At 55.7% G+C, this 11,238-nt stretch overlaps 2 protein-coding genes and 1 long non-coding RNA gene across 10 annotated transcripts in view; 1 reads left to right on the top strand and 2 right to left on the bottom strand.

Annotated features, from left to right (window-relative positions):
* The window catches only part of HABP4 (hyaluronan binding protein 4), a 39,777-nt gene extending 37,189 nt beyond the window's left edge, over positions 1–2,588 (top strand). For 2 of the 3 annotated variants that reach the window (XM_033236669.1, XM_033236670.1), the window contains exons 7-8: positions 161–346; positions 2,061–2,588. In XM_033236669.1, coding sequence (XP_033092560.1) covers positions 161–346; positions 2,061–2,117 — 243 coding nt within the window. In that variant the 3' untranslated portion in view covers positions 2,118–2,588. The remainder of the gene's footprint in view (positions 1–160; positions 347–2,060) is intronic. The other variant, XM_033236671.1, reaches the window with a different exon arrangement.
* The window catches only part of CDC14B (cell division cycle 14B), a 146,015-nt gene that overhangs the window by 7,870 nt on the left and 126,907 nt on the right, over positions 1–11,238 (bottom strand). For 3 of the 6 annotated variants that reach the window (XM_033236659.1, XM_033236656.1, XM_033236661.1), the window contains one exon: positions 7,529–8,821. In XM_033236659.1, the coding sequence (XP_033092550.1) occupies positions 8,515–8,821 (307 nt within the window). In that variant the 3' untranslated portion in view covers positions 7,529–8,514. Of the gene's footprint in view, positions 1–7,527; positions 8,822–11,238 lie in introns of those variants that run through there. The other 3 variants (XM_033236662.1, XM_033236657.1, XM_033236658.1) reach the window with 3 other exon arrangements.
* On the bottom strand, positions 2,608–4,627 carry LOC117098287. The gene is made up of 2 exons (XR_004443307.1): positions 3,344–4,627; positions 2,608–3,267 (listed from the first exon to the last, which is right to left on the bottom strand). It is a non-coding gene; the product is annotated as an uncharacterized LOC117098287 (long non-coding RNA).

Below are 11,238 nucleotides of genomic sequence, written 5' to 3' on the forward strand. Positions count from 1 at the left end.
CGTGTTGGATGCTGTAGATGGCCGTGGCCTGTGCGTGTTGGATGCTGTAGATGGCCGTGGCCTGTGCGTGTTGGATGCTGTAGATGGCCGTGGACTGTGCGTGTTGGATGCTGTAGATGGCCATGGACTGTGCATGTTGGATGCTATAACTGTGTTTCAGATGGTAAAAGATGACTATGAGGACGATTCCCATGTTTTCCGGAAACCCGCCAATGACATCACATCCCAGCTGGAGATTAATTTTGGCAACCTCCCTCGTCCCGGGCGTGGAGCCAGAGGAGGCACACGGGGAGGCCGGGGAAGGATCAGGAGGGCAGAGAACTATGGACCCAGAGCAGAAGTGGTGGTAGGTGTCTGTCTTATAAATCCCGAATGGTTTGCTGAAGGAAGTAAATAAGGACAGTGTCCCGGGCCCAGGATGGCCTATTTCAGAGGGTCACCGGTTTCTGCAGTGACTTTTCCTGTAGCTAGCGTGGGCCTGATGCTGGGGCATTTGGACGGTGTTGTAGCATCATGGACATCTTGGCTCGGGACCATTCTGTAGCCCTGGCTTCCAGGGTCTGCGGTGAAGGCACTCCCAGGATCCGAGAAAAACTCACTCTCATCTGCATTGGACGAGATCCCCAGGCTTGGGATTGAACTGCAGCACCTGACATTTTGCTCACTGTGGCCTGATTGTATACCCTGGGCTCAAGTGATGCTGTCAGAGCGAACAGGATCCTTCCTAGGATCTCAAGCCCTCTGTGAGGGGACCTTCCTCAACCCCTCCCCAGCTCACTGGCCTCATACCATCCTCAGCCAAGGCTGCCTGCCTCTAGCGCTCGACACAGCATGCTCCTTACCCCTGGCCTCTGCCTGCGGCCTCCGTCCATCCTTCCAACCTCCTGTCCTCACAGGTTTCTTTGATCACATCTCCTAGACCGGTCAAGGTCTCGGAGCAAAGGAGTTTCTTTTCATTGAAGCCTGATCTCCGTATGTGACTTACTCCCACTGGTGTGGCTCGTAGTCGGCGGCTGCTTTGCTCATTAGCAGTTTATGCCATGCAGTGCCTGGCATGTACTAGGTGCTTCCTAATGTGGTGTGGACACTTCCTCATGGGAAGTCAGCCCTGGGGCCCTGTGGCACACACCCCTTCTCTGTGGCTGGTCTTGGCAGTGCTCCTCTTGCTGCCAGTTCCTCGCTCTAGGGAGCAGCCCCTGGAAGCAGTATCTGTGGTTTGGTTTTGCTTAAGCAGGAGCAAAAACACAATTTTTGGGGGGGTGGGGGTAGGGGTATATTTGGGGCCAGGCTGGAAATAGGGTCTGTTCTGAGATAGGAGACACATCCTCCTTTCCTATAGCGGAGGCTCTGGCCCCTGCAGCACTCCGGGGCGCGCACTCCGGGGCGTGCTGGGACACCGCCGAGACCCAGCGCTCCTGCCTCCTCACTGGCATCTGTCCCCACCTCCACAAGCTGTGCACCCCCCACCTCAGAAGAGCCCTTAAGGCCACCCCTGCCCCCATCAGGCCACACTGTTTCCCAGTCCAGGTCCTTGTTCCCTTTGCTTATCCACTGAGGTTCCTCCCAGGGAGGACCTTCTCTTCCCACAACACCTTGCCTGACCTCGGTGTCCACTTTGCCATCACATTGCACGGGACGGCCCTCCTGTGGCCCCTCCCTCCCAGGACGTTAGTGAAGCTCCTGACTCGATGGTCAGTTTCTCCAGCGCCATGAGCTCCCCGAGGACAGGCACTGTCTGTGCTCCTCCTCCTCCCTCCAGTGCCGGCACGCGGTAACCGTTCTGTTGACTCGACGAAGGACGTGCCCATGCAGAGCCCCCCAGTAAGAGCTTGCGGGACATAGGAAGGGAGGCCGCTCCTTTTTCGAGGAGACCGGAGGCCTGTGTGGGAGGGAGCTGTGCTTTCCTGGGTTAGCAGTGACCTGTCCCTCTCCCCTTCCCACTGTGGATCCTGCCTCTAATGCAGGCCCCTCAGCGTTGGTGCCAGGCCCTTGTTATCCCACTGGGATATTGGGATGGATGAAGGGGCAGTGGATTTCAAAGTATGTCTTTTCTTCTTTAGATGCAAGATGTCGCCCCCAACCCGGATGACCCCGAAGACTTCCCTGCGCTGTCTTGAAAGAGCCTGTGTCCCGGCCCTGCGGAGCCGCGTTACACACCCGTGGAGACTTTTCCGGCTGGGCCAAGAGAGTCGGACTCTGAGAACAATAGATGTTGCTTTTCCCATGTTGTGTGAATTTGTCGCACTTTTTTGGGCTGGGCTGTTAGAGGGGCTTCTCCAGAGGCTTGAGAGCAGGCCCTTTCCCAAGAAGGTGAAGAATGGTGACTGTGTTTTTACCGAAGGAATTTCAAATGAAGTTCAGTAATAATGTGTAAACTGTGTACATAAGAGATAGTATAGACTCCTCCGCGGGAGCGTGGAGGGAAAGGTTGTCGTCAAATAGACTCCACGGAGACTCTTAGGAAGCAGGAGATTCCCGGAGGCTGTGCCTTTAGCATAAGAGGAAACGCATAGAACTGGAACTGTTCATGGAAAGCAGTCACAGCTGAGTTTTCAGAGACCAAGAAATTAAAATACAATTGTACTTACTGTTTACTTCTAAATGTTATCTACTCTCCTGGAATATTTTCCTTTCTGGTTTTCACTTACCCAGTCATTTAAAAATCGCTATCGTGTAGCCACTGGCCACCACTCTGTGACACAGAATCAGAGAAAGTGTTGATTTTTAATTGTGATTTAAACTACCTCCTGGTTTCTGTGTGTGTGCACACACCCCGCTAGTGTTTGGGTGGTTTTTAGGAAGAATATTGAGTATACGACTTTAAAAACCATGTTATTTAACCTGCCAGTCAAATGGAAAGGGACCATGGCAAAAGCAAATACTGCAGCCTTTTCTTCCGCAGAGCTCGCGTCCGTTCGGCAGCTGTGTACAAAGGCCTCCGCCTTTGGCTTGGGCAAAAGTTGTAAATAACTAGTATTTATTAAGCACTTATGAGCAGTTTTTCTCACTCAGTCCTGGCCCCAGTTCTAGAGTTCCTCTTTATGGCTTTTGGTGAAAGTTTGGGGTTGGGGGTGCACCTCAGAGGTTCAGTAATTCACCTGGAGTTCCCCACTGAACAGAGCTGGACCCAGAGCCACACGCCCAAAAGCACACACTGTGCTGGGGAGGACGTGGGCCTAGGAGGGCCTGCAGGTCCAGGCAGCTGTAGAGCTGCTAGAAGCTGGGGTGTTGCTCTCCCTGCTTTCTCACAGACACCACAGGTATTGTCTGCCCGTTGTCACACAGTTCGTGTGCTCACTTGAGATGGACTCTGACACAGTTCGTGTGCTCGCTTGAGATGGACTCTGACACAGTTCGTGTGCTCGCTTGAGATGGACTCTGAGCCTCGGTCCCGGGATCTGCGCTTTTTCCCACCTTGCCACGCTGTCTCAGGTGGCTTTGAACTGGAAGCCACGTGCAAATAAAGGTTGGTATTCGCTCCTGACTTTGTGTAGAAAAAACAGTCCTTTGGTTACTCTCAGGCCACACCAGTCAGTCAGGATTTTGTTGAATAATCAAAGCTGAATCCATACACGTGAGGGTCAGTTAAGGATGTCTCCTTTGGGTGACAGCCTACTTTTGGTCTCATTAAATTATTATCTGAGTACTAAGGTTTATCAACTGAGTGTTTTCTTCCTTTTCCTGGAAAAGGCAATGGATGCAAGCGCCCTGATTTCCAGAATCTGAACCCAGCTGGTACAGCATCGGGGCTGCGTCATGACTCAGTGGCTTTGAAGCTGTCACACTGTCATTTTGCCTAACCGTGGCTTTGACGATTAGCCAGAGTTCCATTTGAAGAAACTTTCCTTCAGTGTTGTGAATACTACTTAAAAAGCCCATAGCAGTTGGTTTAATGTTGCAGTTGCGAAAACACTGACAGCTCCTATCCCATAGAGCTGTTGAGTCATGTGGTTGAAGACAGTTTTGGGGAATCCGGTGCATGTTCTGAACCTGTAATGGGCAGTGTTTGCTTACCAGGGCTAGCTCTTGCTGACTTGGTCCTGTGCCTGGATGTAGGAGTTTTGTTTGCGCTCTTTCTGGATTGTGCCAGGTTGTACATAGCCCCACGTGCCCCAGAGAAGCCAGGGAAGACAGAAGCGAAGGGCAGGGGGGTGTCACCAGCATGCCGTAGGGACAGCCAGATACAGAGGTGGCAGGACCTTTTGGACCACAGTGCCCCGGGCAGACTCCTCCGTCAGAGGAGCTTGTGACGTGGGCGTGGACATGTCCTGGGGCAGCGCACCCAGGGCACCACGTTTCTGGCGACTTAGACTCAAGCAGATTAACCCCATGAAGGACGCCCATGAGGATTGTCGTCCCCAAGTCTTCTGAAAAGTGGAAGTCAAGCAAGTTTGAGTTGGTTAGCCAGGCCCAGGCCGGACTGGATCATGTCTGAACCAGGAGTTGACTGCTGGGCCTCAGGGGTGTCCGAGTTGTGCCGCTAGGGCAGCTCCTGAAGACTTAGCTCAGGGGGAGGTCCTGGAGCTGCTGCGCACAGCCTGGCACCAGGCGGGGAAAGCCGCCCCGCAGTAACTGGGCTGAGGGACCAGATCTTCTAGAGATGGGGGTGCTTGGCTGGGGTGCGGTGGCTCATGCCTGTAATCCCAGCACTTTGGGAGGCCAAGGCAGGCAGATCACTTGAGGTCAGGAGTTCAAGACCAGGCTGGCCAACATGGTGAAACCCTGTCTCTACTAAAAATACAGAAATTAGCCGGGCATGGTGGCGGGCACCTGTAATCCCAGCTCCTCAGGAAGCTGAGGCAGGAGAATTGCTTGAACCCAGGAGACGGAGGTTGCAGTGAGCCGAGATCGTGCCACAGCACTCCAGTGTGGGCAACAAGAGTGAGACTCTGTCTTTGGAAGAAAAAATAAAAAGGGAGGTGCTGCCCAAGAGGGAGGGGATCAGTACTCGACTTGGGATGAAAGCCTAAGCTGCCTGTCAGACAAGTCTGGGAAGAGGCAGGCTGGACACAGTGCTGCCGGCTGGGAATGCCTCCGAAGTCAGATTTGGATGCTTTGAACAAGAGCCCTCTAGCCTAATGTTGCTCATGAGCCTTTGGCATTTTCATTCCACGCAAGGTGGGCCCCTCTGAGCCAGCCATCCTCCTTCCCTGTGCTGGTCGGACTTCAGACCATCTCCTTCTGTTATCAGCAAGTCCACGCCATTCCAGCGCACACGCGCTTCACGGGAAAGACATTGCCATCCTCTGAAACTGTACTGCGCGGTGCTGGCAGGTGATTTGGGGCAGCTGGGCCTGTCTCCGAAGCTGGGAAAGGCAGCACGGGAGCTGCCTGTGCCTGCCCTGTTCTCAGCAGCAGGGGGCCTGCCTGCCCTCGCCACACTGCGGCCTCCGCTGTAGATGCGGAAGATAGATTTGCTCATTTCCTTTGGCTGCTGCTGTCTCCTCTCCGCCTTCTGCAAGGATCATGGCCCATGTGAACAGCCTTCCCTGAACCCTCCCGACACTCATGGCTGCTTCGGACAACCTGGGGTGGGCTGAGGGCATGGGAGGCTTTGGCCTGGCTGTGTCCCACAGGGGCCTGTGCTGTGGAGGATGAGGAGGTGTGGAAAAGGGAATGAGGAAGGAAAAACGCAGGAATATGTTAAAGCCTTTTTATTATCAAATAGGATACAGATAAAAGTCCAAAACTAGACTGGGCATGGTGGCCCATGCCTAGAATACTTTGGGAGGCTGAGGTGGGAGGATTGCTTGAGGCCATGAGTTCAAGACCAGCCTGAGCAACACAGTAAGACCGTGTATCTACCATGAATTTTAAAATTAGGTGGGTGGCACACACCTGTAGTCATAGCTACTCTGGGAAGGGGCCGAGAAGTTGAGGCAGGAGGATGGCTTGAGCCCAGGAGTTTGAGGTTACAGTGAGCTATGATCATGCCACTGCACTCCAGCCTGGGTGACAGAGAAAACCCTCATCTCTTCAAGTGCAGAACTGCCTTGTAACCCCATTTTCCTCCAAAGCCTGGTCACGTGGACCATGCTGATCACCACCTCATTCCACCACCTCATCGCTGTCCTCAGTCACGCCCCACTACGACCCCAGGTGCCCCCTCCACACCAGTGCTGCCTTCTCAAAGAAAAGCCTTCCGAAGGATGCCCCTCCACCCACCTGCTTTCCCCCGGCACCTATGGCAAAGCCTGGTTACCGAACCCACCCGCTTTCCCCCGGCACCTATGGCAAAGCCTGGTTACCGAACCCACCCGCTTTCCCCCGGCACCTATGGCAAAGCCTGGTTACCGAACCCACCCGCTTTCCCCCGGCACCTATGGCAAAGCCTGGTTACCGAACCCACCCGCTTTCCCCCGGCACCTATGGCAAAGCTTGGTGACCAAAGGAGCAGAGCATTTGCTTGAGCGCCTGGGAGTCCTGTCTTGTCATGCCTTGTCATTTTACAGTCAGGGAAGGACGCTGTCTTCCTTGTTGCCTGGCTACTATTTAGGGCAGGCAGAAGCTGAAACCAGATTCAGTCCCTGAGCCCCACATCCTTTCTACACATTCCTGAAATTTCCAGTGAAAGGACTAGTCCCTTGGGCAAAGCTGTTAGGAGAGGGGACAGGAAAAGGGACGCCTGTACCTCAGCAGGGGATGAAAGGAGACATGGAGTGTTTGCCGTGTGCCTCTGTGCTCAGTCACTCCGAGCCATGTGGAGATGGCCATGGTGCCTAGCAGGGTACCGCACACCACAGCAGTGCAGAGGGACCCTCCTCAGGTATTCTCCATGCAAACGGGATGGAACTAAAACTTGGCCCCCTAGGCCTGAGGGCCTAGCGGCTCCTGCCTGCTTTGCCCAGTCCAGCTTTTCTGCACATCTCCTGTTGCTCCTGGAAAGCCTCTGCCTGGGCCACAAAGTTTCCTTGGACTCCAGATGACAAGAATTTCTCTAACCAGATTGCAAACGTTCTCACACCCCTCACAGCTACACCTTGGGCCAATCAGGCCTCTGTGGGGAGAAGCAGGGAACCACTGCCATCTGAGCACTGTTTCTTTCTTCCTTTCCTTCGCTTCCTTTTCTTTTTTTTTCTTTTTTCCCTGAGATGGAGTCTTGCTCTGTCACCCAGGCTGGAGTGCAGTGGCGGGATCTCAGCTCACTGCAAGCTCCGCCTCCTGGGTTCACGCCATTCTCCTGCCTCAGCCTCCCGAGTAGCTGGGACTACAGGTGCCCGCCACCTCGCCCGGCTAGTTTTTTTGTATTTTTTTTTAGTAGAGACGGGGTTTCACCGTGTTAGCCAGGATGGTCTCGATCTCCTGACCTTGTGATCCGCCCGTCTCGGCCTCCCAAAGTGCTGGGATTACAGGCTTGAGCCACCGCGCCCGGCCCCTTCCTTCCTTTTCTTTCTTTCTCTTTCCCTTCCTCCCTCCCGGGTTCACGTCATTCTCCTGCCTCAGCCTCCCAAGTAGCTGGGACTACAGGCGCCCGCCACCACGGCCGGCTAATTGTATTTTTAGTAGAGACGGGGTTTCACCGTGTTGGCCAGAATAGTCTCAATCTCCTGACCTCATGTTCCACCTGCCTCAGCCTCCCAAAGTGCTGGGATTACAGGCATGAGCCACTGCACCTGGCCTGAGCAGTGTTTCTTTACAAAACTGTGCCCAACCCCAGAGGGCTGAATTACATAACTTTGGGAGCTCAAAGCCATTTGTAAGGTAAGGAGCGCCTGTCGTGTGGCATCAACTTGTACGTAAACCCCACGGGGCTGCTGAGAGTCTCAAATGCTCTCAGACACTAAGGTAGGGTCAGACATTTCTCCTCAAGAACCACCACCCTGCAAAGGGACTGACGGCACCTCCAGCAAGGCTGCCCTATCTGGGCACCCATGTTGTGTGCTGCTCACCCCCCAGGAGCTGACTCACATTGACTTCAGTGTGCCTGGCACTCGAGTTGTGCGATGAACAACCTGCACAACTGTCCTGGCGGCCCACATGGATACCGGCCACTGGTCTTGCGGCAGAGCCACAGGGAGGAAAACAAAAGTATCCGAGGCAAGTTCTAAGTGAACTGACCACAACTTGCATGTTTTGCTGGTGAGAGGATGGAGGTGGAGCCAGTGGTGACGCTGGGGAAGTTTTCAGGAAGAGGGAAGGTGGAGAGAAAGCAGGAGAAATGGGAACACCATGTGGCTATGAGGGACATGCTTGGGGAAGCGGGTCGCTGTGACCAAGGCAGAAGATGCCCTGGGAATTTTTACTGAGGCTCCCTGGCAGGCCCAGGCAGGGTGAGGCTGCGGGGGTGTTGCTGATTGATGAATAGACCCTGCCTTCACTGCACACCTCCGGGAGCGCCCTCCACACAGCATCTGTACAAACAGCACCCCTGGGGTGTGTGGCGACAGCCAACAAGCCAGTAAGTTGACCCATCGATGCAGCCTTCAAAAATTTGGTGCGAACTTCTCTGGGGAGATGGAGGGGTCCCAGCTTCCATCAGATCATCTCACAGGGGGCTCCCAGCCTAAGAAAGGGTCAGCAGCACTGCCCTGCTGCGCCTGGAACGGGCCTGCTACCAAACCAGGCGGGTGTCAGCCTGGCCGTTCCCAACTCAGTCCCGCCCAGGCACACCCACAGCAAGGCCCTGGGCTGACGGCTCAACACCCAGCAGAAGAACAAGGCAGACACACCTGTGAGAGGCCTCAATTGCACCTGGAGAGAACTTGCGGTGGGCAACGGGCGTGTCCAGGAGAGACCTTCCCTGCAGGTCCAGTCCCTGTGGACCCCCAGCCAGATGAGAAGCCGGTCTAGAAAGGTGACAGCCTGGGACAGCCAACCATCGCTGGCAAAGGGGGGAGATGGACAGGGCTGTACTCACCACCGCCCCAGGGCCTGTCTCAGGGCTTGAGTGTCTGTGGACGGCAAAGACTCGTTTCCTCGGCCGCTGACTCAACCGCAGGCAAACTTGGGTTGGGGCCCAGAACGGCCGCGAGCCGTCACCCTCCAGCCTGGCCAGTGAGTGCTGGGTGGACACTCAGCGGCTGCTTGAGGACATGCCAACCGCGGGCCTGCCAGGGCGCCCCGTGCGTCTGGCTCCGGCTGGGCCCCGGCTGACCCCGCACTGCAGGCGCAGGCACGGGGGGGACCCGCTGGCTCCACCGCCCAGGCCACCCCGAAGTCCCCGCTGGAGGAGGCGCGGCCGACCCGCTCCCGGGACCCGTCTCGCGCCTCCCTCCGAGCAGCCCCTTCCTCCAGCCCCTTCCTCCGCCCTCCGGCCAAGAGAGCAGCGCGGCGGCTCCTCCGTCCTGTGCGCCCCGGACCAGCCGCCCTGGAAGCGAGTGGGCCGTTCCCGGGTGGGCAGCAGCAGCCCGGGCCGGACACGCTGCGTTCCCCGGAGTCCCGCGCCCGGGAGAACCGCCCCGCCTGAAAAAACACCTGGTTTAATCCGGAGACACAGCCGGGGCCGGGAGGAACCGCCGTCCTCCCCGAGTCCACGACTCCCAAAGCCCACGGCCGCCCGCGCACGCCGGGGCCTCTCCGCCTTGACAAGCGGACTTGGGCCCGCGGGGGCCTCCTTCCCCGGGGACTTGGGTGTGGACAGAGCACGCGTCGTCCGGCAGCCGCAAAGCCAGCAGACTTGCTGCCAGTCAGGCGGGGCTCGAGGCGGGGGGACCCCCACTCCCACCCGGGCCAGGGACCCCCGAGGTGCTGGGGAGGAACCCAGAAGGCTTTGCTCAGGGGGATCCATTTCTCCCCCAGTGAACGGATAGAGACGGTGAGGCGAGGGCGTAAGGCCAGGCTGTGCCACCCGCCTGGAAGACAAAATGCCCAACATCCATGTGCAAAAGCGAGAGGGCCAGGGCGACGTGCAGCAGGACAGTGGGCGCGGCCCACGCGCGGAGACCAGCGTCCTGCTCTTCACCGAGCAGCGTCACAGCCGCTGCCAACTGGAGAGGAGCGGGCAGCGGCGACTGTGCATTTCCACACGTCTCCTGGACAACATTTTTGTTCTCAGGCACCATATACATAGCTCTTAGCGTGTGCCAGACACTTGTTCTCAGCCACGAAAATATTAACTACTCATTTCATCCTCACGCAACCTCGTAAGAGGGACGTCGCCATCCCCACTTCAGAGAAGGAACGGGTTTAGGGAGCCCAAATCACTCTGCCCAGCTCGAAGTGGCAGCGCTCAGGTTTGCAAACAGCCTGGGCCCAGAATGCATGCTCTCAACAATTCTACCCAAGCTGCTTTTTCAGTGTACAGCAAAAGCTTTAACATCTTACATATTTTTGACCCAGAAATCCCCTTTGTAAGAATGTATCGTAAGGAAATAGCCAGCACCGCCCAGGAACAATTTCTGTAGAACACGGATGCGGTGCGTGGCCGCCAACTCGGAACGCGTGACAGCTACTCAGGGCACACTACAGAGGAGCTACAGGTCGTGTTCTTGGAGAATTCCTCCCTAGAGGCTCCTTTCCTGTGCGCCCACAGCTGCACTTAGACACACGGAGGAGGGAGACAGCAGAGTGGATGTCACACTCCCCCAGCTAAGGCACAGCCATGTACTTCTGTGAAATCAAACGCTAGGCGCTCGCTAGTCCAACTGAAACACTGAACGAAGTGAGGCTCGGCCAGTAGATCAAGGGTCCCCAAGGCTGCAGAAGTGGCGGAGCTGGGGCAAGATACGCCCAATGGGACTTGCTCTTTCCACAGCAACTTGCATTTCAGTCCATTGAGAGGCGGCGGGCAGGGGCCCTTGAATCTCCTCTCCCATGGCCCAGGTTTGCCTCTGAACAACGATTCTGGAGACTTACCTTCCATGCGTGGGTCCCCACTTCAAGGCAAAATAGTTTACGTGACCTCTTTTTAAATGTTTACACCATTACCCGTGCATAAAATGCTGCTGCAGGTACCAAAAATATCAGAAACTGAGGGACCGTAATCTATCAGTCATTCTTTCCCCAGTTATCTAGAGAAAATGACCTAAAATATATGACAAAGTAGTGAATTTAAAGATATGCCCCGATACTGTTCTAAGCAATTTCCATGTGTTATTTTAACTCCCATACTAACTGCAGAGGTAGGAATTCTTTTCATTTCCATTTCACTTCAGCAATGGAAGCAGAGGAGATCGTACATCCCACACATGCTGGCTGGGCCCTGGTCAGTGGTTCTAGATGACAGGGAAGGAGCTAAGTCTCTTAAGGACTAGGGGTCCCTGCAGCCTGCTGCCTCCCCCCGACAGGCCTGGAAGACAA

The sequence above is a fragment of the Trachypithecus francoisi genome, unplaced genomic scaffold (assembly GCF_009764315.1).
Source record: "Trachypithecus francoisi isolate TF-2019V2 unplaced genomic scaffold, Tfra_2.0 Lachesis_group16, whole genome shotgun sequence".
Lineage (NCBI taxonomy): Eukaryota > Metazoa > Chordata > Mammalia > Primates > Cercopithecidae > Trachypithecus > Trachypithecus francoisi.